The sequence below is a fragment of the Natator depressus genome, chromosome 13, assembly GCF_965152275.1.
Source record: "Natator depressus isolate rNatDep1 chromosome 13, rNatDep2.hap1, whole genome shotgun sequence".
Classification (NCBI taxonomy): domain Eukaryota; kingdom Metazoa; phylum Chordata; order Testudines; family Cheloniidae; genus Natator; species Natator depressus.
In genome coordinates this window covers 21,234,185-21,259,913 of record NC_134246.1, presented here as the reverse complement: position 1 = coordinate 21,259,913, position 25,729 = coordinate 21,234,185, and the positions used below count along the sequence as shown (strand labels likewise).

The 25,729-nt window shown below is 40.9% G+C and overlaps 1 protein-coding gene across 1 annotated transcript in view; it reads left to right on the top strand.

The window, feature by feature from the left end:
- The first annotated feature begins 318 nt into the window (after positions 1-318).
- TOP1 (DNA topoisomerase I) overlaps positions 319-25,729 on the top strand; it is an 83,496-nt gene continuing 58,085 nt past the window's right edge. Inside the window, exons 1-2 of the mRNA XM_074970214.1 lie at positions 319-502; positions 1,248-1,272. Coding sequence (XP_074826315.1) covers positions 470-502; positions 1,248-1,272 — 58 coding nt within the window. The 5' untranslated portion in view covers positions 319-469. The remainder of the gene's footprint in view (positions 503-1,247; positions 1,273-25,729) is intronic.

The following is a 25,729-nucleotide window of genomic DNA, read 5'->3' as shown; positions in this document are numbered from 1 at the left end:
GGAGAGAGGGCTGGAGGGGCGGGACCGGATATGTAAATTGCACCCGGCGTTCTGAAAGGAGGGAAGAGTGCTGCGTACGCAAATAGCAAACCGGCTTTTTTCGTAAATTGCGCAGAGGGGGGTGGTGGGCGTGGCTCTCATGCAAATCTAACCCGGAGTTCCAAGAGCCGAGAGGAGGCGTGGCTGGAATGCTAATATGACCGAAGCTTTCTTCTAATTGGAGCTGGGGACAAGGCGAGGCCGAGCATGCAAATATCGGAACCCACTCCTTTCCTCCTTCTCCCCCTCCCGTACCAGCCCCTCCTCCAGTTTAAAAGCAGCGGCGCCTGCGCACTGAGGGGAAATGAGGACTTAGTCTGTTACACAACTAGCTGCTGTGCTGAGTGAGGGGGCTGCACTCTCCCTTCGGCCTCAGACTCTGCTGCTCCCAGGCGCCTCTGCTCCTGTGTAGGCCTCCCCACCAGCCGGCATGAGCGGGGACCAGCTGCACAACGACTCCCAGGTGAGGGACCCGCACGTACCTTCCTATATCCCTTCAGGCACTTGGGGCCCCAGTGGGGCCCTCCAGCCCCCCAAAATCTCCTCAGGCACTTGGAGGTGCCCCTGGCCCCCCAGTATCCCTTGGGGCCACGGGGTGACCTCACCCCCATATCACCTTAGTGGGGGCAGCCCTCCCCCTCCCAGAGCTCTGGATCCCTAACCCCCTTGGCTCCCCCTCCCTATTTGCCCTCGGACACTTAGGGTGGGATGCCTAGATCACTGCCCCGCGGGCTCCTCCAGTCTCTGTGATTGGTGATTTCCCCATAGACACATAAAGGTCTGTAACCTTTCCCCCCCCCCCCCCAAAAAAAAAAATTCCAGCCAAGCCACACACGGGGGGATTTTTTTTCTCCTGCCTTCCCTTTAAAAGACAGATCCAGAGAGGATGGGAATGTGCCCCCCCCCTTTTCATGCGGGGGAAGGGGTACCAGGGCAGGGGTGCCCCAGAGAATGGGTACATAAGCATGAGGGGGGACTTAAAATAGGTTGGGGGGAGGTTAAAACTTTGGGGCGCTAGGAAGGCTGAATTTCACCCCCCGCCCTTGATTTGTGGGGGGGACCCCTCCCAATACGTGTCTGTGTGGGAAACGAACGGTGATTCGATTTCCTTCCTCTTCATTTAAAACTGCCCCCTGGATCAGGCTCTTTTACTGTTTTTGAAAACCTACATGATTTTTTTTTTCACTCGCTTCCACTTGTCCTTGCAGATCGAGGCGGATTTCCGAGCGAACGGTGAGTCTCTGCCCCCTCACCCCCGCCTTTTGGGGGCGATTTACCCCCCTTTACCTCCCGTTTTCGCTCCCCCCCCCCCTTCTGTGTTACTGAGGATGGTAAAGGACAGACATGGCGTCCCAGAGACTAAGTCCCGTCTCCTCGCTCACCGGCCCCATTGTTCCCATCGAGCTGCCAAATGCTCCTGCTTCCGAGGGGCTTAGGCTCCACCCGACCCCCTCTTCTCCTAGTGGGGGTAATGCAGGCCCCAGATCCGGTCCCTCCGGGTTTCCTGGGGTCCCCTTTGGGCCCCGATTCCTCCCTGGAAAGTCGCCTTGTCGACGGTCAGGACTTAGTCTCTGCGCCATTTTCTTTTTCTCTCTCCTCTCTCTTCTGTGTGTGTCTCTTTCTTTCCTTCTCCTCCAACCCTGAGCTGCCGAGCAGGAGCCTCCTGCAGAGAAACACGGGAGAAATCATCACCTCCCGACCCACATACCCTCCCAGAGAAGGGGAAAGGCAAAGTTTTTAGGTTAAATAAATCACTGAGCAGCCTTTATTCCACCCACCCCTCTCTCTCCTCTTCAGTTTTGTTTCTTTCAGTCAATTCCTCTCATCCCCTAAAATGAAAGGTGGTTACAACATGTTGCTCTTTAAAAGATTCTGCTGCATCCATTTTAAGACCAGGATTATTTCTTTCTTTGCTGTTTAATTGATCTAACTTTACCTTATTGGGTAGAAAATTTTAATTTAAATAATTGCATTTTTTTTTATTTTTAAAAAGGAGTGTAAGCAATTCCAGAAAGGTAGCCAGCATCACTTCAGAAAGTTTGCAAGTTGGTTGTTCATTTTTGGGGAATAAGTTGTAGGATCTCTGTAGGTGATTGCATTTAGGAGGATGGCTACCAATTTTTTGCATACTGCTGGGTCGCATATTGGTTTTGTTTTTTTTCCCAAGCTGGTGGGTGGTATACTTAAAAATGGAGGGGGGGGGCGAGAGGGGGAGGTACAATTTGCCTCTGCATGCATATGTCACTGTCAAACGACTGGATTTACTTGAAGAGCTCTGTCTGTCCCCTAAGTAATGGGGATGGGAGGTTGAGGGGGGGAAGGATGATGTGCCTGTTGTCTAAAAGTGTTTGCGTTCACTCCACCTCTTTATTAAGGTGTTTTATTCTTGCCTCCCAATCCCATTGCAATAATACTGTTTTTATTATGATGGGTTCTTGGCATTTGTAATCATTGGACTGTTGTTCTGGACAATATGTTTGATGCCTAATTGCTTTGCAAACTGCTATACATGTAAATATTCACAAATATAAAATATTTGTGTATGCACATCTTTTTATATTCATGCACATAAATGCATTTTATAGATAATGTAAATGTGTATATAACAGAAGTGTGCAGATACAAATATACTATTTAAAAAAAAATTTCCCCTCTACAGATAAAATAATACTTAATAAATAATTATTTTAAGGAAGAGGGGAAGATACTTCATTCCCTGGAACTGTAATAAGTATTTTTAGAATTACTTTAGTATAAGTATGTCTATAAATATTTGTAACCTCCTTGTGTAGGAAATATTTGCTTAAGGGTAAGCTTTTTTCCTGGGGAGAAAGCTCCACTTATATGCTGATTTAGATATGTGAAATAATGGACTCCCCTAGTCGTACTTCCAGTGGACAATCTTAACAGTGTGTCGTCCCGTCCCCCCCGATATTAAGGCTGGCTGTACACTATTTTTATTGTTGCCAATTAGGAGTGGTTTAGGGACATAGAGCACTTGACACCCTTCTGACTCTGTGGGTTTTTCTTGTCATCTCACAACTGCTGAAGGAAGTCTAGTACACAGATTTAAAGTAAGCATGTACCACATATCTCAGACAAAATGTATATAACTGGAGAATCAGATATGCCTGATGAATTTCAACCAATGAAGGTGTCATAGAACTCTTCCTCCCCATCATGATTCCAAGTCTTCCTTTGACTGTCATTAGTCTTCATTGTAGTTTTTCTCAAGCAACAGAAAGGCAAAATCTTCTGTGTTGAATGCTGCATTTGCTAGGCTTGTTAAGGGAGTAACGCTGTTGATAGTCCATGTCCTTTCTGACCTTGCCACCAAAGCTGAACCTACTTCAGGAACCTGCTGTCTCTTCACTCTAAGGTTCTTTCATTCTTGCTTCCACTGTACAGTAGTACCTCTCACTTCTGTGTCAGACACTATCACATGCTGATATTAGAAATATCAGTTTTCATTTTAGGCATGGCCATGGGAGTCTGGGCTTTTATGTACTACTTGTTTGGATCCTAGTTAGTTGCAAGAAGTAGAAATGGGTAGAAAGAATCCCATATACATTATTCTGAGCACTTAAAATTGGTTTGTACTTTAATGAGATTGTATAGAGCTGTTTGATGTTCTTGTTAGGAGGCAGGGCCTGGACAGAAGCCTAGGGCCCCCAACTATTTACACTTAAAAGAGTGAAGGGAAGTATTTAGTCCTGAAAGAGTCAATGTGGTATTGACTACTCAATCCACATACTATATAAGCGTTAAGCAGACATACTTACTGTTGGAACAAAGAACTCTATGGTTTTTGTCGGTAATACAGTAGCTAAACACTTGTAATTATTCTTATTAAGACAGGAAACTTGGAATCTATGTCTATGACTATACCACTGTAATGTAATCACTTCAGATGTTACAACCCAAGCTAGGTGGGTGTGGATCCTCTAGTTAATGGAAGATATCCAATGTCCAAGGATGTTGGTGGTTCAATTTTTGGCACTATTATCTTTTAATAGGGGCTAAATTGATGGAGTAGCATGATGTTAGCATCAAGGGGTCCTAGAATCAAGGTCAAGTGTAAAATGGAAGTGCTGACCATTTCTGATCACTAAAAATCCATTCCACTCCTAGCAAGTATGTCACGAACCATTCTAACTTTGGTAATTGCATTTTGTGTAACTACCCAAATTCCCCCTGCCATTTAATTAGGATACAGTATTTTTCTTCACCTGAAGTGTCTTCTCTTGTTGCTGTGCACTGTTAAGAATTTGCCATCTTTGGTTTTAGAAGTGGGTGAAGTGATTCCTGTGTGTGTAAAAAGAAAAGGAGTACTTGTGGCACCTTAGAGACTAACAAATTTATTTGAGCATAAGTTTTCATGAGCTATAGCTCGCTTCATCGGATGCATTCAGTGGAAAATAGTCATTTTAAGTTGACAATCTTGGAAGTGGTGTGCTGTTTAAAGCACCAACCTGAAGCGTATGTATTATCTGTGAATGGGGATAATACTGTCCTCCTTTGTAAAATGCTTTGAGATGTAAAGATGAGTAGTGCTATAAAAGAGCTAAAAAACCATCCTCAAGATCTGAATGCAGTATAAAGAAAATGTATTTCCTGTAGGAAATATCTTAAAGTACATTTATGAAAATGGCACCTTCTTATTCAACAGATGTTACTACTTTTTACTCCTGTTAGCCTACAGAGACATTCTTGGTATGCAAGAACTACTAGCTGGATTCTTTTCTGGCTTTAGCTTAATCAATAGCATTGTTAACCAAGTTCCAGTTGAAGAACCTCTTATTGCTAATGGGCCAGAAGGAACCCATCTTGACTTTGAGTTCTCCTCTTGTGTTTGCAGAACATAGCAATTAGAAAAATCTTTGTTTGTAAAATGAACAAACTGGATATGGAGCATCTAAGATGTTCAACACCCACGATTTTATTTCTGCAGTATAAGACCATGTCTTGCCTGCCTATTATTCTGTGTTCAGAACTCCTATTAAAATTTAACGGTGGTTTTGCATAAAAATTGTTAAGATGTGGCCCCTCAGTGAATTTCCCCTTTTGTTGATTTTAACTAAATATCTTAAGATGGGATTTAAGGCCAACGTCACTGCAGTAATCGGTGAAATATTAACTGGACTTGAGCACAAATTTTGATTGTCTGGCTGTGTGGAAGCTTATTTTTAGAAGCTGAATGTGCTTGAGTGAGAAGTGCTTCCTTTAATAGCTAACTTTAAAAATGCCAAAAGTGTGGAAAAGCAAGTATCTTGTCAGAAATTGACAGTTTTGTAGTGTTATCATGAGCGTTAATAAGACAGCTTAGAGGCAGCTGTGTGTTGTGGGGGGAGCACTTGAAAAGGGGGTGAGAAATGGAAAAGGGAAATTTAAAATTAAATGGCATTGGAGCTGAGCAAATGCTTTGTAAGTGATGGAAATTCAAAGGCCACTTTAGTATGTGGTGTTCTATCTTGCATGAAATGCACATTTCATTTAAGCTGACAGAGTTGGGCATGCGAAAAACGTGACTCAACAGAAAGGAGTACACTTAAATATTAAGATTTTTTTCTTAAAAAAATAAGATTATACAAGATATTTTATTAATTTTTTTGATGCACACAGCACTGGTAGCAGCTGGGTGTTGCTAATGTTGCCAGGAAAGTAATGAGTTCAGGAAATGTCAGCCTGCTCTCTATTTTAATATATTTGTAATTATTAGGAAAAATCTTTTTTTCTTAAATCTCTTCCAGAAGACTTGTGAATAACAAGTGTATTAAAATTAAAATGTATTCTAAACTATAGTGGGGAGTAATTGTGGCCTGTTAAGAGGAGTAGACTAGCGCTCAGGACTCCTGCTTGCTAAGTCACTGGCAGAGCCAGGAATAGAAAGTGACCTTTGGCAAGTCACTTAATCTCTCTGCCTCCATTTCCTGTTCTGCAAATATGTGGGTGTTATTACACTTACCTATTTGATCTTAACTTAAAAAGATGGAAAAACTCCAAGATTCTCAAAGCCATTTTTAGGTATGCCACTGACTGAAAATTATAAGGTACTTCATAGTTAGTTTAAAGAATAAGCTTGTACGTGACTCTGCTTAGTTGGATGTCTTGCAGGTGTAGTTTTTTAATGAAGAGCAGAACTCCCTATGGAATTTAGTTCTATATGTACCTAAGCAATGTTGTTGCAGGCACTACATAGCAGTAAATGAACCTGTAAAAACTAGTAATCTTGAAGCCAAATCCCATACTGGGGCCTCTCTTCCACTCTCTGGATTCAGAGGCAAAACTCTCATTGACCTCCCTGGGAGCATGATGTAGTCAGCTGTCTTGGATCACAATCCAGAACATCTGACATTAAAAAGACACAGTTTTAATACCACTTTTAAAACGTTTGTCTTGCTTGTCTGCAAATATCCTTCTCTCTTCTTGTGATAAATGCATGTTCTGAGCCCTAAGAAATGTAAGAATTGCAGTGCCATCATTTCCTAACTGCGATGTTTTCACAATGCAGGCCCTTTTATAAGGGCCACACCGATCCTGTATTCAGATCAGCAGCAGTTGGGGTTGCTTGCAACACTTGATGAAAACTGCTCATCTTTGGTTTTTAAAAGCACTTTTTAATATTAACTCAACAGTTATTTTTAAACCTATGGTATCCCACAACATTGGTCCCAAACACTGTTGTTTACGATAGCATTATTGCAGTGTTTGGCGCTTATACTGTAGCATAGTTCTATAAGGAATGCTGCAGGCTTTGTTACAAATGAAACACTGTAGCAAGCTGGTTATTCCTAACATATGTCTCAGAAATATCAACTGCAAATTAAATTTAGTGAAATGTAAATTTTAAAAATTTACTCCTGGTAATATCCTTTAAACATCATTATGCTGAGTAAAACTAGTGTTTCATTATTGATGTTGAAATCTGTTAAGTGTTAATTGTTCTGGTGTATATGTGGGTAGCTTTCAGGTGAAAACTTGGTGCAAGACTTTTGGGAGAGCAGAGATACACATGTTTCTATTAAGCTCAATCAATTTTGTTTCTGTTGTGTCCCAGCAAAACTCCCTAAAATGATTAAAGGTCTGTGTCAGGGACTAATGGGCCCACAGACTTTCTGCTTTGATAAAATACGTCTTAACATTGTAGCAATGAGAGGGGGGGAAAAACACTATAAGGTAACTTCTGTTTATCTGCAGTGTTGGCCACCTCATTTTTTATGTCCCATAAAAGCCATTCGTCGGCTGAGATGTCTTTTATGCAAAGTTTCAGATCTGTGCATGACTTCACATTTGAATTAGACATCCAGTTTATCAAGGATTTATAACATAAATTTTGATTTAACTTTAGCAAGCCAAACAGCACAACTGTAACTTCAGTTATTTGTTGGATAGACCACTGAATTCCAGCCTCCTCTTGAGCTGCATGGTCAGTACAAATGGCAATGATATGTAATTATAGCAAGTACTTCACATCTCATTGACTCAAATTCTTCTATTAGTGACTTCCCAGAATGCTTGTTAAAGCAATACCTGCTGAAATAACACAAGCTCCTTGCATCAAGCCACTGTTCTGTTAATGAAAGTGATGTTGGAGGCAGATCCTCAGCTGGTGTAAATTGTCATTGCTTCTTTGTTGTTACTTGACTAAAGAGAGAGGTGTTGAGATATGGGTGGCTTCTTTCTTTTTGAAAGGGAAAATTTCAAATAAGAACTAATCCCACCTTGGAAAATGTTGAGGACAAATCCTTGCTGATTTTTCTTATCTTTCAATTCTGCTTGAGCTGGCTCTGCTAATTTAATACTAGATATCCTTGTTAAGCAGGCGGTCATTAAGAAATATTTATTGGTTTGAAACTGCCTTTATGACTTCTAGTTTTATAAGGAAGTCCCACAATCCACACGATAGGAGTCGAATGCTATTTAGTGTTAATGGCATTATATATATTCTTAGCTACATCTTTTTAAGGAATTTTATCCTGTGTCTTAATTATCCAGATATGAAAGAGACTATTGTTACATATTCAGTGTTTACAGCCTTACTCCCCTAGAGTGTCCTGTTTGATTTGACTAACACAGGCAAGTGACACGTGACAAATATGTGCAACCATGGCCCCCCCGCATGACTGTTGGTTATAACCTGTTCGGCAATGTCAGCATTTAAGCAAGTATCATAATTAGACTTCGAAATGAATTCCCCATTAAGGTAACTTCAGGAGGGTTTCCTCTTAATGTTGTTTCAGTTTGATTGGAGAGTCAAAAGACAGCAGCATTCTGGGTTATATTTGTAAAGCTGCTTTACAGCAAGAAGGGCTAGGAGAAGACAGATAAAAAGGTGGAAGAATGTAGGTTCTGTCAACTACAATGAAATCTGTGAAGGAGAATGACATTAATCGTTTGTTGTTGTCCTCGGACTCTTATTGACTGTCTGCTCTAGGGAACTTTTATTAAAAATAATTTCCACCATACATGCCTCTGGTAGCTTCCAGCATTTACAGCTGTTAGTTAAACTGCTGAAAAGCATGTTTAATTGATACAATAGTTAAAAACCTCATCTGGCCAGGCAAGGGGAGACTTGCTCATTCTAGGGCTCCCATCACTGGTTCAGCTGAACTAGTGGTAGCTCTGGTAAGGAATTTTTGTTTTTAAATTCCCTGGTGTGAACAAGTCTATAGCAGCTAACGCAGGGGTTCTCAAACTGGGGGTTGGGACCCCTCAGAGGGTCACGAGGTTATTACATGGGGGGTCACGAGCTGTCAACCTCCACCCCAAACCTCACTTTGCCTCCAGCATTTATAATGGTGTTAAATATATAAAAAAAGTGTTCTTAATTTATAAGGGAGGTCGCACTTAGGGGCTTGCTGCGTGAAAGGGTTCACCACTAAAAAAGTTGGAGAGCCACTGATCTAACACATTCTTAGCATAGTGTTTGTAAAACTCCCTGGGCTGGCGTAAATTCAGAATAATGCCTTTGACTTCAGCGTTATTCAGGTTTACCGTACTTTGAGATCAGAATCTGGCCCAAGTGGTGGTGGTTGTATGCACATCATTTTTTTTTAATTGCTAATAATTGTAGCTGCTGCTGTTCCTGTTCACTGGTGACCCTGTAGGATCATGTGTCCTTGAAAAGGCAACTTGCAAAGGGGGGCGGGGGGGGGAATTGATGCATTATGATATATAAAGAATGCCTGAAAGTTATTGGTTGGCTTTGGTGTGTGCATGCGTGCCCGTGTTTTTAAATTGAGAAATTCAGGTCCTGTTTGGATACCACGATGACTTAAATATTTACAGAATTGTGACATCAGATCCGAGACAGAAAGTTGAGCAATTGAGACGGAAAGGGAATTTAACCAGACTTTTAAATACCTTTTTTGTGTTTTGGGGTTTTTTTGTTAATACCTACTTAACTCCAGCGACTAAAATTTTGGCTAAAAATGTTTTTTTTTTAAACCATCTTCCGAGTCGTACTATTGCAGGTGACAATAATATTCAATATAAAAGTTGTGTTAGAGCTAACAATAAACATCCTTCTCAGAGATCACCCAAACCAGTGGAGACCAGAGTTGACTCTCCTGTTATTAGTAAGGTAGTCAGTCGCAAGTGGAATGGGGTGAGCAGCCTTTTAGACCTTTATCCCTCAAAGAAGCAAAAAAGGACAACAAACCAAATTCTTCTTTCTTTGTTAAGCCCTTGGCAGGTCATCTTTAACAACTAATGAAGGGGAGAAGATGGGATCTGGAATGAGCAAAGATGATCAGGGAAGGGACAGACCTTAAATGAATAGCATTGCTACTGACAGAAACCTGTAAGCTCTCAAATATGTAGGGAGAATATTTTTTCCATCATCTTACAGCACAGATATCAGATATTAACATACCGTATTTCTGTTCTTTTTATCCCTTGTCAAAGACAAATTGCAGAACAGTACCTCTTAATGTTATGTTTCAGAGTAGCAGCCGTGTTAGTCTGTATTCGCAAAAAGAAAAGGAGTACTTGTGGCACCTTAGAGACTAACCAATTTATATGAGAATAAGCTTTCATGAGCTTCATTTGGAAGAACCTTTGTTTAATCTGTTGCTTAAATCTTGATGGCTTTTTCAGTTGAAAGCAGCCTCTACAGCAGTTCAGTTTAGCCAGAGAAAATGTAGTTTGTCCTGGCAACTGCTGGGAAGTTGGAAACAGCTAGTTTCCAACATAAAGGAATTACAAGGTCAGACAGCATTGAACGTGCTTTCCTCTTGCCTTTGGAAAGCTTTGGGGAAAGCATAATCTGTTTGAAATACTTATCCTGGTGGGATGGGGGCAGTGCAGGCTCAGATATGGGGAGAGACATAGCGAGGCCAGTCATTGTTACTTGTCATTGGGCTTCAGTGTACAGCTCTTATTCAAGAAAAACACATCTGTGCATCTAATTAAATTATATAAATACTTTTTTGAAGTTGGAGGCGCTAATCTGTGGACAATATGATAGTTGCAGCATAAAGAGGGGAATGCACCAAGACAATAGAAAGTTGTTGTATTAAAGGGTTCCTGTCAATCTCTCTTAGGGCCAAAAATAGCTTCCCAGGCAGATCCTGGTGAGTATCTTTTTAGATTCCTGGCTGGTATTTTTTGGTCATCCCAACCGTAAACCCACTTGTGCATTCTCATAATCTGCTACCATCATGGCTTTAGTACAGTTTTGTGTGTGTGCTTTTTAAACTGTCACGTCTACAATAGTTGGCTGTAAAAATAACATTCAGCCTTATTGAAACACTACCTTTGGTACACTGAGAGAATGGCTTGCTGAATGAGCTTCATGGTGCTCCTCTGAAGGAGTGAATCTGCATTTTATCACCAAAGTTCACGTAGATAGGAATTTTATCCTACGAATAACTTCATAGGTTCTGCATTTAGCAGACTTCTTTAAAACAGTAAATAGAGATCATTTTCTTCCTCAAGGAAACCATAGTGTACACCCAACTCCACTAATCTCTGTTACACATCCTGGTCAAAACATCTTTTAGAGTCAGATTTCAGGGCCAGAAGGATCATCTAGATCACACATCTGTCCTCTCCAAAGATATTCTGTATAGTCAGGGTTTATTAATTGTGTGTGTGTTTTATATATTGACAGCTGTAGTATTTAGTGTCATTTAAAACACTTGACTATTTAAAGAGCACCTAAGATTTCAGGGAGAATTTAAGACTATTTTTCAATTCTACTATTTCTGCATCTCTTATTTTCTGTACTACTTTCGCCTTACTTTAAGATGTTTATATGGAAATAGGATCTCTGTGTCTAAATACTTCATCCCCTGTTGCTACGTATTGTGCTTGCTAAAGTCCTAGATTTGCAATGTTTTATAAACTTCCACAGCAACCATTTGGGAATTTCACCAGTGGAGGATTATGCAATTTGAGGTAGGGAATGAACCATAGGAGTAAATGAATTTCTAGGCCTCATCTACATTGTGGATAAAGCTGTGTATAAAACCAGTTACTCTAAAGCTGTCTAAGACCCCATTCAGACTACTTGTATGAGCACTGTTTGCCAGGCCACTGTGGACCAGGTCTAACCACTTAAGACTTCCTAAAGTACTGGTGGACTACGCCCTTGTGTAGATGTGGGACTTTTAAGATCTCATTTCTGTTCAAATGTTCAGAGTAAAGCACCACCAGGAAAGAGCTGTGGAATATTTTTAATATTTTTCATTACACATCAGCTGTACATTAAAGTGCAGCTGCATGGTAAAAGTTAGCAAAATAATTAATGGGAATTTAGCAGTCCCGAAGTATAGATAGCTTTTTATGTGTCTTGACATTTGTTACTTGTGCTCTACAGCCTAATGCTGCTCTTGACACATGAAAACTGAAGCTGCTAGGTGGGAACTGTTTGGGGCCTGGTTTTCTCCTTGTGTTGCTACTTCTATCGGCCTTAATTTTTTTGACAATTACTTTTAAAATTCCACTTTAATATGTTCATGTTGGACTAGGTTCTCTTCCTGTTCCCCTCTAAATATTGGCAAGGTTTATATTGAAGATTTCTTTCATAAAAATGCATTCTTGGTCAGGTTTTATATTGCAATATTTGAATAAGGGCCAAATGCATTGAAACAGTTGTTCATCTTACTCTAAGGTTGCAGTTTCTTGTTTGAGAGATATTTAAGATGTGGCCTAAAAAAACCTGCTGCAGGTGGAGATGGGACATATCTCCTTCAGTATACATTCCTGTTTGGGAAGTGAGTGAAGTCTGATTTTTAGATAGTTAGAGAAATAGTTGAGTAACATTGTGGTCTTTTAATTGGAAGTGTAAGGAATCTGTGGACTTAAACTATTTTGGTATTGCATAAGTAGCAGGAGAATGGCTTCTGTTTTTTCTTGTTGATGTCTGCAAGCAGAATTTGAGAACACAGAAGTACATGTACTCTTAAACTTTCAGTAATCAAAAGTTAACATTGCGTAAATGCCAAATAAGAAGGGTGTAGATAATGGACTACCAATGTGCATGGGAGGTGGGATGGTTTGGAGGATTGATGATCAATTTTGGAGTCTCTTCTTGTGGGTTGTTCTGAGGCTAACCAACGTCAGCTGAACGTTACTCCCATTGAATGGAGAATAATAGTCTGTGTGAAACAAGTTGTGTATTCTCAGTCCACGTCCAGTTTGTGTTATGGTTCTCAGATCACACCAGCTGCCACCATAGTTTCTAATACTTGGCACTCTTGTTGACAATGTTAGGGTATGTCTACATAGCAAGCAGAAACTGAAACAGTGAGTCTCTGAACCTGGGTCTACAGACTTGGGCTCGTGCTACAGTGCTAACAGTAGCTATGTAAAGGCTTCAGCTGGAGGTTGGGCTCTGAAGCCTAGGGAGGGGAGTGGGTTTCAGAGCCTGAATGTGACTAGCATCTATCCAGCATACTTTCATCTACTGGTGCTGTTGCAAAGCCCTAGCAAGTATGAGTAGGATACCTTATTAGAGAGGTAAAATGAAATAGTCGGGATGGGCATGTTCCAGTTCCAGCTTGCCTGGGAAGTTACGTTTACAGGTTAGACAAGTGCAGTCTTCTGGGAAACTCGAAGCATGAGCTATTTGGAGAGATCCATGTGACACTATGGTTCATTACAACATGAGCAGTATACACAAAATGGAGGAATTGAGCAATATTAATGACCTACTCCAAGGTTAGTATGGCAGAGTTAACGACCACCAGATGGGGAGTAAAAAGCCACCTGTTCCTTTGCTGCAGACTCAGCATGCAATTAAAGCTATTAAAAATGATAATGTAAAGAGATATATCTCTTCTTGTAACATTTCCTTGTTCACTTTAAATGTCTTCAATATGAAAACATATCACTTTTTTTACTAGTATTTCCCATCTAATATGTACTTTTGTTGTAGAGTTGTTCATGAATGACTGTGTAAGCTGGGGGTAGAAGTTAAAGTATTCAAGCATTTTATTTCAGAAGAAGAAGTAGAAGAAGAAGAGGAGCAAATCCTATTCAGAAACTTACACGCACTCTGCAAACAGCTCTAGAGACTATAGGTCCATGCACACTTGTGCATGTGCTGCAAGTGTGTGGATGTATGTATGTATGTATTTATTTTAAAACAACTGAAAGTTTTTTCTTTCTCCAGTGTTGCCCTGTCCTGGGCCAGCCAAGTGAGTGTGATTGTTCCTTAGAGTAGGGGGAGACAGATACTAATCAGAGCTGGGATAGCACTACTCCCCTGTGTCTGGTGCTTGCTGGCTGTCATCCTTGAATTGGTTTGCTCCAGCAGGGGAAAGCAACCTCCCCAGCTGTCTGGGATATTTTTTGCTGAGGAGAGCTGAGTTGCATGCGCTCTGAGAATGTTGTGCATTCTCTTTAGAATTGTAGGACTGCAAGGGACCTCGAGAGTTCATCTAGTCCAGGGGTTCTCAACGTTTTTCTTTCTGAGGTCCCCTGAACATGCTATAAAAACTGCATGGCCCCTCTGTGCCACAACAATTGTCTTTTTTGGACATAAAAGCCAGGGCCAGCATTGGGGGGTAGCAAGCAAGGCAGTTCCACGTGGCCCCATGCCACAGGGGTCCCCGCAAAGCTAAGCTCAGGCTTCAGCTTCAGCCCCGGGTGACGGGGCTTGGGGTGGCAGGGCTTCAGCTTTCTGATCCGTGCCCCAGTGAGTCTAACACTGGCCTCGCTTGGCAGACCCTCTGAAACCTGCTTGCGGCCCCCAATGGGGCCTCGGACCCCTGGTAGAGAACTGCTGATCTAGTCCAGTCCCCTGCACTCATGGCAGCACTAAATATTATCTAGACTATCCCTGACTGATGTTTTTCTAACCTGTTTTTAAAAATCTCCAATGATGGAGATTCCACAGCCTCCATGACAGTTAGGAAGTGTGCCCTAATGTCGTACCTGAACCACCCTTGCTGCAATTTAAGCCCATTGCTTTTTGTCCTATCAAAGGTTAAAGAGAACAATTTTTCTCCCTCCTCCTTGTAACAACCTTTTATGTACTTGAAACTGTTATGTGCCCTCTGAGTCTTCTCTTCTCCAGACTTTTTCCTTGCTGGCCTCCACCACCACTCAGGAATCTCTTCAAAGGACACAGAGGCACATCTTAGTCATACTCCCTGTTGTATGTGCTGAATGGCCTTTTGTTAGGACAGCTTGCTATGTTTTATTAAAATATGTTTAAATCAAAGATGCAGTCTTTTGTTTTTATAGCTGCAGAAATGTTTTGGGTTTTTTTAATATTCTGGTTAGTTATAAAGAATTAACTGGCATCTTGCTGTGTTGTTTGCATCCTGAGATACTTACATGTAGGCACTAATCTTAAATGCACATGTAGGTTTATATGGTCTGTTTAAATAAACTCTAAAGAAGAAATATGCTAATACAAAAAGTGCCAAGCATTCAAATACTTGGGTGTGTTAACTGTCTCTTACTGGGGGAAAGTAGCTAATGGGGGTGTGACTATGCTTGGCCCCTGTCTGCAGTTTCCTCTGTTTGATGATGTGCTGAACTGGATCTCCTATTAGGTTCTCTTCTTGCCCTGTATGCTGCTACTGCAAGCTGAAACACTTGAATTGCTAACAGTCCATCAGCCCCAGGCTGCGTGGTTGAGGGAAGAGGTGACAGCTCTACCTCCTCAGAGATTGTGCCTCCTATGTCCAGTATCTGTTGTTCCACTCATTCCTTTCAATGAGTTAAAAAGTGTCCCTATTTTCTCCACACATGTCCCTATGTATATATCTTAAAGCATACACACTCAACAGCATTTATCTTTCTCATGAGCCTATCAGCTTTTTCTCAGAGCTGTCTTCACACTGAAACTGACCTGTTCAGTGCACAGTGTATTAGAACATATGAATGACCATACTGGGTCAGATTAATGGTCCATCTAGCCCAGTATCCTGTTTTCCAACTGTGGCTGGTGCAAGATGCTTCAGATGGAATTATTGAGGGAACCATCCCATCATATAGTTCCGGCTTCTGGCAGTCAGAGGTTTAGGGACACCCAGTTATTAGTCATTGATGGTCCCCATGCAACCCCATGCTCTGGATGTCCCTAAACTTCTGACTGCCAGAAGCTGGGCTATGTAGCCATTTATGGACCCAATCAGTTTGTATGTATAGTTGGATTATATTTTCCAGTGGCTTAAATTTGCACTTAACATTGAATGTCATCTCCAGTTTTGTTGCCCAATAACACTGTTTTGTGAGATTGAATGAGTTACTTTCAGTATCCATAGGATTGATTGGATCATCCATGAATTAATCTGTTCTTGGATTTTGTCCATAGCTCATCTCTTTACTTCATTAGAATGACAAAAGAATCATCAGGCACTAAGGAAGAGCATTTTCAAGGCCTTGATGTAGTATAGATATAATCCATCTAAGGCTTATATTTCACATAGATTGCTTTTGGGAGAATACATTAGCTGAATTGTTTCTTGTAAAATGATTTCTTGTTCTTGAGAAATCTATCTTTGTGCAACTGTGTTCACGATAAACTAAATGATCGCATTCTTTGCTAAATTCAAGGCTAGCTTTTTAAAAATTTGTTTTCCCTTTGTAAATACGGGGTTTTCTTCATCTTGTTACCTTTCTCTTTACACTGGATTCTAGAGAGTTAGAGGTATTCCAGTGCCCAGGAGCCCATTGCTTTAGCCGTAACCAAAGACAGCAAGCCCCAAATCAAGCCGTCCATATCCAATCCCAGGATTCCTTTATGAGCTGTTTTAGCTAGTGTTAACGTTTTGGGAGGATGGTGAAAAACTTTTTGGATCTCACTTTTAATGATCATTATAAAGCGTGGGGTAATGAGTGTGGGAAGGAGAAGTGTCTAGCATTTTGCACTTGGCAAATGTGTTTAGCTTTCGAATGGAGCGGATATAAGCATGCTGGTTTTATTTAGTAAGTACAGTTTAGTAGTGCCTTTTCATGCTAGAACATCTTTCTTTTGTGCACTAGCCTGATTGCTTAATCTCAGTTCATCTCTGGAAATAGTGTTTCACTATACTAAGGAAGTTTTCACTCTTTAAATACAGCAGAAACCATTGAATAATTTCGTGTTAGAAAAAAAAAAAACAATAAAACCTGTTTTATCTGGCATGTTGCGGGAATGGGGGATGCTGGTAAGTGAGAAATTCCGGTTAACTGAGAGGGAGGGAGCGAGCTTGAGCGTGTGGGGGGGCTCGGGGCAGCGGAAGGGGTTTCGGAGTGCCGGATCTAGGGGGCACTCACCTTGGGCAGCTCCCTGCAAGCGGTGACCTGTCCCGGCTGCTCCTAGGAGGAGATGCGACAGGTGGCTCTGTGTGCTGCCTCCGCCCACAGGCGCCGCCCCCGCAGTTCCCATTGGCCTCAGTTCCCAGCTAGTGAGAGCTGTGGAGCTAGTACTTGGGGAGGGGCAGCACCTAGGAGCAGCCAGGATAGGTCACTGCTTGGGAGGAGCCACCCAAGGTGAGGGTAAAAAACCTTTTTTGTTAGTCTTCACTTTAAAGCAGATTAAAGATTCAGACCAACTCACCCAAGGGTATCGGTGTAGTGGTTGGAGATATAAAAATGGATCAGTACTTCTGTGGGAGATTTAGGTTTCTCTTTATTTATTTATTTTTTGTTATTCTGTGTTCCCAAATCAGATTACAGCTCAGGAATGTGAAAATGGCACATGCCAGGAATTGGTTCTGAAGACTGAGCAGTTTAAAAAAAAATTTTTGGAGGGGGGACACAAGCAGGGTTTGAAAAATCAAAATATTACTTTGAACAGTGCTGCTGCTGTTAGAATTAGTGCTATGTGATCTCCTAAATCCTGTGGTCTGAATCTCAACCTGCAATGATGCTCTATCTGCGATTAATTGGCAAAAAAAGTTGCTGAAAGCAGGTTGGTGTTTCTAAAGGGCATCAACCTGGATACTGATTGTCAAACATTTCCTTGTTTACTCTGAGTCAGATGATACGATGGGAGGGGGTGTCAGGAAATGCAGTGTCTATTGACATTTCTGGATAATTTCTGATTCCAAATTAATCTTGTATGACAGGGCTGATTTTGAGATGTATATAGCCCACTGAGAGAGCAACCTTTAGGGAACTTCTGGCTGTAATAAATACAGCATTATTTAATGTAAATATACTTTCTTCTTTTTTGTTTTTAGTCTTGGTGCATTATTCTTTTTTCTTAGTAAACTGAGGAATTAATATTGTTTAGCTTTAGAAAACTGTCATCTTTGGCTATGTTTTCACTGCAAGGAAGTGCATTTTGATATCAAGATAGCTATCTTGAGTTTAAAAAACACCATTTTTGGCGGTGAAGAAAAAGCCTGCACCTCACCCTTGATTTGTTACTCCAATCAGGAATATTTCTCTTGAGCAGAGAGTAGGAGCTCAGATGCTGCAGAGTCAGGCGCTGAAATACTACGGTGAAGATCCCGTTAAAAAAAAATATAGAATAGACATCCAAATTATGTGATGTAGACAAATGTCCTTTAGAAACTAGGTTTAGCTCATTTATAACCAAAGGGGGATGAAACCAGATCTCCACAAGTGAAAGTTAGTGTTATGACCTATTCTGTCATCCAGCCTCCCACTTTGTCTCTTATTCAGGGAGAACTTTATTTTGGGATGGGATGTTAAGATAATCTTAAAAGTGCATCACAAAAATAATTTTTCACTTATTGATATTCTAAGAATATATAAAAATTCATTTTTATTGTACCTGTACCACACCTCACTATCTACTCCTTCCTGGACCCTTAATACTTAGTGGTGGTTGTTCCAAAACAGCGATCTGAAGTTAAGAAGTAAAACTGACTTAAGGCAGCTCTTCTTATCTCCCAAAGGAAGTGTATACCTTTAAAGAAAAATAGGTACATTTCTTTAAAACTTTCGAATGGCCTAACAGAAATACATCTACACTCTATTGACATATTAAGAGTATCTGGCTTCTGGAGTTTCAGAAATCACTGCAGCTGTTTTCAGAGACTTCTCTTCTGATGCTGTTGAATAAATAGCAGTTTGCTAGTCTGAATGGTTGTGAGCTATGACTTCCTGCCTTCAGGAGAGAACATGGAAGGTATGCTCTCAGTCCTAGAAGCAGTCCCGTCCAGTTCAGTCTGAAACACATTGACAGGGCAATGGAGGAGAGGTTTGTGCTGCTGCTTCCTCTGATGTATGTCTAGGTACAAAACAAGTAGAATGACTTCAGTGTCTAGAGCCTTCAAACTGTCATCTTTCCTGAGCATTCAGTGGATGTGAAAACATTAAAATACAAATGCACTTAATTTTGATTTTTATATAAAGATCATCATAAGGCAGCCACTCAAAGCTCTGAGTGTCCTAACACTTAAAATTCACAACCAAATTGTTTAAAAACTGACTGCTTATGCAAACTGCTCACTGCATGTTTTGACTGTAAGGACAACAGACATAACCACCAGAATTGTTAAATGACCCCCCTATAACTTTCCCATCTCTGTCCCCAAATACACATGTAGAAAGAGCTGTTCTCTTTCTCCCCCATCTCACAAATATTTGTGTGCAAACAAGCTATTTCGGTTGATTGCTTTTCTCTTCAGATTCCTCTGGAAGAGAATAACAAACGGTCTTTATTGCTCGGGCTTACCTCAGTAGTTTACTCCTGGGAGAATTCTGCGCGGTGCAGAAATTTGCAGAAATTAATGTGGTTTTTTGCGCATAATTTCCTTTTCCCCCATAGAAATGGGCTGCTGGCCGCCACTAGGGTTCGCTGGATCCATCAGAGCCCAGCTCACACACAGAAAACACTGCAGGCGGGGGGAAGGGGAGAGAGTAGAGAGTTCCGAGTAGCTGCAGCTCCCTGCACGCGTTGAGGGAAGGGGATGGTGGCTCAGGAAACTCCACACAAGCCTGTGACCCAGCAACAGGCTTTGTGTCCTTCTGGATCCCTGGGTGATAGGGAGATGGGTGTCTGGGCTCGGGGGCGGGGGGGAGACAGCTAGGTTCTGGAGCGGGTTCAGGTGTATTGGCTGGGGAGTCCTTGCAGCTGGACTCCGGGGGGGGCAGAGAAACAAGAACTGGGTTGTCATAGGGGTTTCTTTAACTCTGTACACTTGGGTGACTTTTTGTGTGTGTCTGTATTGTTACAGATATACTTGCTGGCAGGTATTTTGAAATAAATTACCACAATAATTGAAACTGGTGATTCATGCTTATGTAGTGTTATTTTGACAAACAAAAATTGCAGAATTTTTTTTTTTTGCGCAGAATTCCCCCAGGAATAGTAATTCCTTGAGATCTAGGAGCTGTGCTTATGCTTAATGATTTAACACCTACAGTAATAGCACAGAACTTCAAAGCTAAGGTTGTCTGACTACTACTTCTCCCTGCATCCTTGCCCCCTCCTCCCCCAAAGAAATTATAGTTGCTTCAGAAAGCGGCGTGCCCTCTTCTCAGTCAGCACTGAACCACTACTCCATCTTACTGTTTAGTGCACTTTGCTTGGAGATGGTCTGTAGTGGCTGAGATATAAAACAGGAACACAGTTTTACAATGCCCAATAGTGGACTGCATTTCTTTCCCTTTGGAAGGGTATGTCTTCCCTGCAAAGTTGATTCAGATGACTGACACTCAGTTGGCATAGCTGGAATGAGAGCAGTCACACTGCATAGTTGTCAGGTTAGCAGCTCAAGTGTTGAATACCCCTGATGGGACCGCTAGCTCAGGTATAAAGCATCACCACATAAGTGAGAGGGGCTTTAATGTGTGGTGTTTGGGACTCTGGTTGGGGCAGTAAGAACATAAGTACTCAAGAAAAAACCTGAGTTAACTCTGTAGTGAAGACAAGCGCTGAGTGAGATAACTTAATGGGGCTGTCTAGCTCTTCTGGAACAAATTTAGACAAACTTTCGCCCCAATCAGATCAGCATGTGGATGGCTCCTCTTTTGTGGAGCGAGTCCCATTGATGTCAGCAGGTTTCTGCATAGATGCAGGGGTCTGCGCTAGTGGATTTGGTTGCAGGATCAGAGTATAATCTTATATTTCTGGTAGACAACAGGATTGACCTGCAAAAAGAATTAAAAACAAAAACAAAACTTGAATTTCTACTAAGCCCATCCTGATCTTTTAGCCACAATTCATACTCTGATCATGCTCAGCAATGAAGCTATAAACTGTATCCAATAGTGCATCTCCTTGCAGCTCTTGAGCAAAGTATGTAGGAGACCGGTAATGCCTGAGGCCGAGTCATGCCTACTACAACCTCTCTATAGAGAGAGATTAAAAAATAATCATATACCACTGTAATCTCTTCACTGGGAATGCTGCATGTGTTTCAGTCTAGAGTGGCTCCCCTGTATACACCATGGGTGAAATCCTGACCCTAATGAAGTTAGTTTTTTCGCTGACTTCACTGTGTTCTGGATTTCACCCTGTGTTTTCTTTTTCCTCAGTGAAGTTCTTACTTGGAGGAGACCCTGTTCTGGATCAAGCCCAAGGTATACAGAGGTATCTGACATGTCCTTGCCTTGCGTTTGTATGAATACGAGCACTATTTGAGGCGCTGTTGAGACACAAGCATGGCCCTGCTGCTGACACAGGGCTTAATGAAAGCTTTACAAATATCGTTTTAGTGTGTCCAAAAATGTTAGCGATTTAAGATATTTGTGCTGTCCGTACAGCACGCGAAAATATTTTTCTAGTTTAATACAAACACTGTTACAGTGTAATTATTCTTGACAATAGAACAGATTTCCTGTTGGTTGAAGTACCATTAAAACCAAAACTTCCTTCAGATTCTCAGTCTCTTTTTGGAAATTTGACTGTATGCTAGGAACTGTGCCATTTCACACCTTTTCTAATGATGAGGTATGCAGTCAGTTACATTACAGTGAATAAAGATGGAAAACTCCTATTAGGTTAAGTCTGTGCCTCGACAAGGATAGGATACAGTCCATAAAGTTCTGTCTTCCTCTCACTGCATTTGTGCAGTGCCAAATACTCAGTTGTCAATAAATAGTAATAGTACCTGATATAGGTTGTGCCAGCTGATACGACACTAAATCTTAGTTGTATGGCCAAGAAGCAATCCTTTTCATCTAGTGACGGTTTACACTGCACTTAGCTTGCAAGAGTTCTGATTTAAAAAATAAAGGACTTTACACAGTCATCCAGGAGCTGAAGGGTTAACTGGGCCATTTTGCTTTTGATTATGAAGTAAAGGACACATTATCTCCTGCGGTTGGCTGATTGCTCTGAAGTCTAAACATGGCTGTGATGTTGCAATAGCTTCTGCATGGGGAACACTTCTGGAAAACTGAAGAGCAGAATTTACATAGATGAGGAAGTGCTTGCAATTACTGCATGTCATTCTGGCTGTGAGCGTGACTCCAAAGACTCCTGGCAGTTCCTTTCTATTCCTATTTGCATGTGTGTCTTTCTCCCTCTTTCTCTGTATGGAGAAAGAATGTCATAGCATGTATTGGGATATTTTGTCAATGTAGAATGAAATAAAAGTTCTTTGCTAAAGCTTTGGCTTTGTATTAAGGGGTCATTTCAAAGTCTGACTGGCCTGATATTGTACTAACTCAGAATTGGATAAGTGTCTTTCACATTGTCCCACTAATCCCCCAAATTCTATTTTCCTTCAACATTTAAACTAAAATTCCACTCGTGTGTGACCCTACATAAACCACTGCCCGGCCCTTGGTTTCTCAGAAGGTATAATTGTTCTTGCTGTGCTTGTTTGCTGCATTTAGCGCAGAGGTGAGGAATATAACTTCAGGGGTGAGGGGGGGAACGAAATATTCTGGTAAAGATTTGACACTTCATGGATTTAAAAAAATGCCCCCAGAGAACCTCCTTTTATCATTTTTGTTTTATTTTTGAATGCAGTTATTTCTTTGTACATAATTCTACATTTGTACGTTCAACTTCCATGACAAAGATTTCACCACAGTAGTTGTATTAGGTGAATTGAAAAAAACAATTTCTTTAGTTTTTTACAGTGCAAATATTTGTAATAAAAAATAAATATAAAGTGAGCATTGTACAGTTTGTATTCTGTGTTGTAACTGAAATCAATATATTTGAAAATGTAGAAAACATCTAAAAATATTTCATAAATGTCAATTGGTATTCTATTGTTTAACAGTGCAGTTAATCATGATTAATTTTTTTGAGTTAATTGTGTGAGTTAACTGTGATTGACAGCCCTAAATATTTCCTAATGCAAATTTCTTAGGCTCCTAGACTGAATCCAGACCATGGGACTCATTCCTGTAGTATTTGAATATCTCACAATCTTGAATGCATCTCTTTTCACAATATCCCCGATCAGTAGGGAGGTATTTTTACATAATTTTACTAAGTGATTTACCCAAAGTCAGACATGAAGTTTGTGGTAAAGCAGGAACTTTGAACCCAGGTCTCCTAAGTCTTGGGCTAGTGACCTAACCACTAAGCCATCCTTCCTCTCTGTGGACTGGCTACTTTCCCACTGCCTCTTGCTAAAATACCTACCTGCTACAGGCTTGTTCAGGTTATTAAAATTCCAACAATAATGTAACCTGAGTTCAGGCTGACTTCTTCAACTTTTGGTATCCTGGAGACTTCAGTCACACAAAGGGTGGGTATTAGTGATCGCTGCTCTTTCTTTATTTCTGGCCAACTAAACCGATTTTCACTCATTTTTTAATTTTTGTAAAAATCACCAATATATTGGCAGGAAATTGTAAACAAAGTGAACACCAAAAATGAAGGGTCTTGTTTATATAGCACCTTAAAGTATGAGTGAGAATTTACCCTCGTAGTCTTCACTGGGGTGCAGTGTAGGCAAGACCTTAGAGTGACTGGTTCTAGTTCTTCAGAGTCTGTGTGGCCCATCCTGGGGGGAGGGTGAAGGAGACGGGACGACTGGTAAAGCACAGCAATGGGAAATATAGGGGGTTTAAAATCTAAGACTAACAAAAAGTGCTGATTCTATGGATTCTTTCCCTTATTGAAAAGACAGTGTCGTATCAAAATCCTGTGTCACAAAAGTACCTGGTATCTGTCTTTATCCCATTGTACCTGACCAGGGGCAGAATCCTGGGGACGCTGGAACTCTAACTACAGGGCCATGTTAGACTTTTAGCTTTTAGGAGGATACAAGACCATAGGTCTCATCCTGCTCCCATTACATTCACTGATAAAATCTGCCTTCAGGGAGAGCAAGACTCAGCTTCATGTCTTGTAGCCAATATATCCCACCGTTGATGACCATCTTTCATACATGTCAGTACTGTCTGTCACCTGCTAGGTCTGCTTAATGTACAGGAAATCTAGAGGCAGAGGATTCTTAGAGTCAGTGTGTCTCCAGCTGGAGAATAGTTGGGGGATTTAGACTGGAGATACTAGATTTCCTTGTCGTCTTCACTTAAGTATAAATAATATAAAAACACTTTGGGAGCACTGTCATGCTGCTCATTAATTTAGGAAGTTCCTATTTTGATTATTCTGCCAATCTACCTTGTTTATCCTGAAATTATCACTGGTTTCTTTTTGTATTCTTTCTGTGCTAGTGGGTCTAGAAAATGAATGATTTGAGTTTCAAAAGAAGCATCAGTCGTTAGCATTATTCTGGTTCTGAGGCTTGTTAGCTCCTGTGTGGGGTTTACTGTGTTCTCCTTACAGTTTATTCCAGCATTTATTTTGACTTATAATTATTGCACAGTGAAGTGGAAATCTTCCGTCTTGTGATCCAGTTTAAGGAAGGGAGAACTGAGATGTCTACCCCAACCATCACTTGGAATATAACAGACCCCTTTAAACTAATCAATCTGAACTGGAGATGAGCAGAAATAAAATGGGTCCGAATAGATCTGTATTGTTTTATTATTTTAATTAGACCGCAAAAGAGTCTAATAGGCTTTAGAAATACTGAGCGTCTTCCTATTTCATTGAGGCCAGCCAGTTCTTCCCTGATCCCTGTGTATGGATGTGATTTTTATTAACTGTGGGCCAGAGGTAATCTGGAGTAGTGTTCATTGTAGGAATACTTTCGAACTCGATTGGTTAAGGGTCGCACTTCAGGCTGCTCTTGAAAGAAAGCCTTTTAAGCATGTTGCTTCTAACTGAGCAAGTAGGAGCCTAGTAAATTTGCTTCAACAGCTCTAAAACTATTTTCTTCCTTGGGACATAGTAGTGCTTGAAAATAAAAATCCACTCTCTTCTTCAATCTAGTTTTTCTTATTGAGCAAACATTGTTTTCATCTTCCCCAGTGTTTCTAATGGAGCAAAAATTGGCATGGTTCCCCACTTAAAATCCAGAGAGCTATCCAGTCCCAGATAATTTAAGGTGAATCAGAATCTGTCTTAAAATGGGCATATGTGGCTGTTTCATGAATTATAATACTTTCTAAAAAGAAAAGGAGGACTTGTGGCACCTTAGAAACTAACAAATTTATTTGAGCATAAGCTTTCGTGAGCTACAGCTCACTTCATTGGATGCATTCAGTCACGAAAGCTTATGCTCAAATAAATTTGTTAGTTTCTAAGGTGCCACAAGTACTCCTTTTCTTTTTGCAAATACAGACTAACACGGCTGCTACTCTGAATACTTTTTAAGCACTTCTATGGTACTTTTCATCTGGGGATCTCAAACATTTAATGAGCTAAGCCTTATGGCACCTCCCTGAAGTAGGAATTGTTATGCCTGTTCCACAGTTGGGGAAATTGAGGCACTAAGCGACTTATCATAGGTCTCACAGGAAGCTCATCCCAGTCCAGTTTATCCACAAATCCATATTTCATCGTTTAGAAGTGCCAGCTGGGTATATCAATTCCAGTTTTACCTCCAACCATATGCAGAGATCTGGAAAACACCTGCATCTTCCACCTCCTTCTGGTGCTGCTGTTTTCTTCTGATTACTCTTTTCTGCCCTCACTCCTGCCTCTCTTTCGGGCTGTATGGTCAGTGATACCTGGATGTGATTGTTATTTTTTAAACCATCTCCTTCCCATCTAGAACAGCAACCACTCTCCTTGCCAAGTACATCTCTTCTGTTCATGCCAATCCCACATAATTGAAATCCAGAAACATGGTGGTGTCTCATCATTACTTTAACTTCATGATCAAACTTTGCATTTCTATAGTATTTTTACCTGAAGAACTCAATGTCTTATAAATAACTAAAGTTCTCAAAATGCCTGCAAGTACAGAAGCATTACTTCCATTTTAAAGTTGGTTACACTGAAGTATGTAAAGTT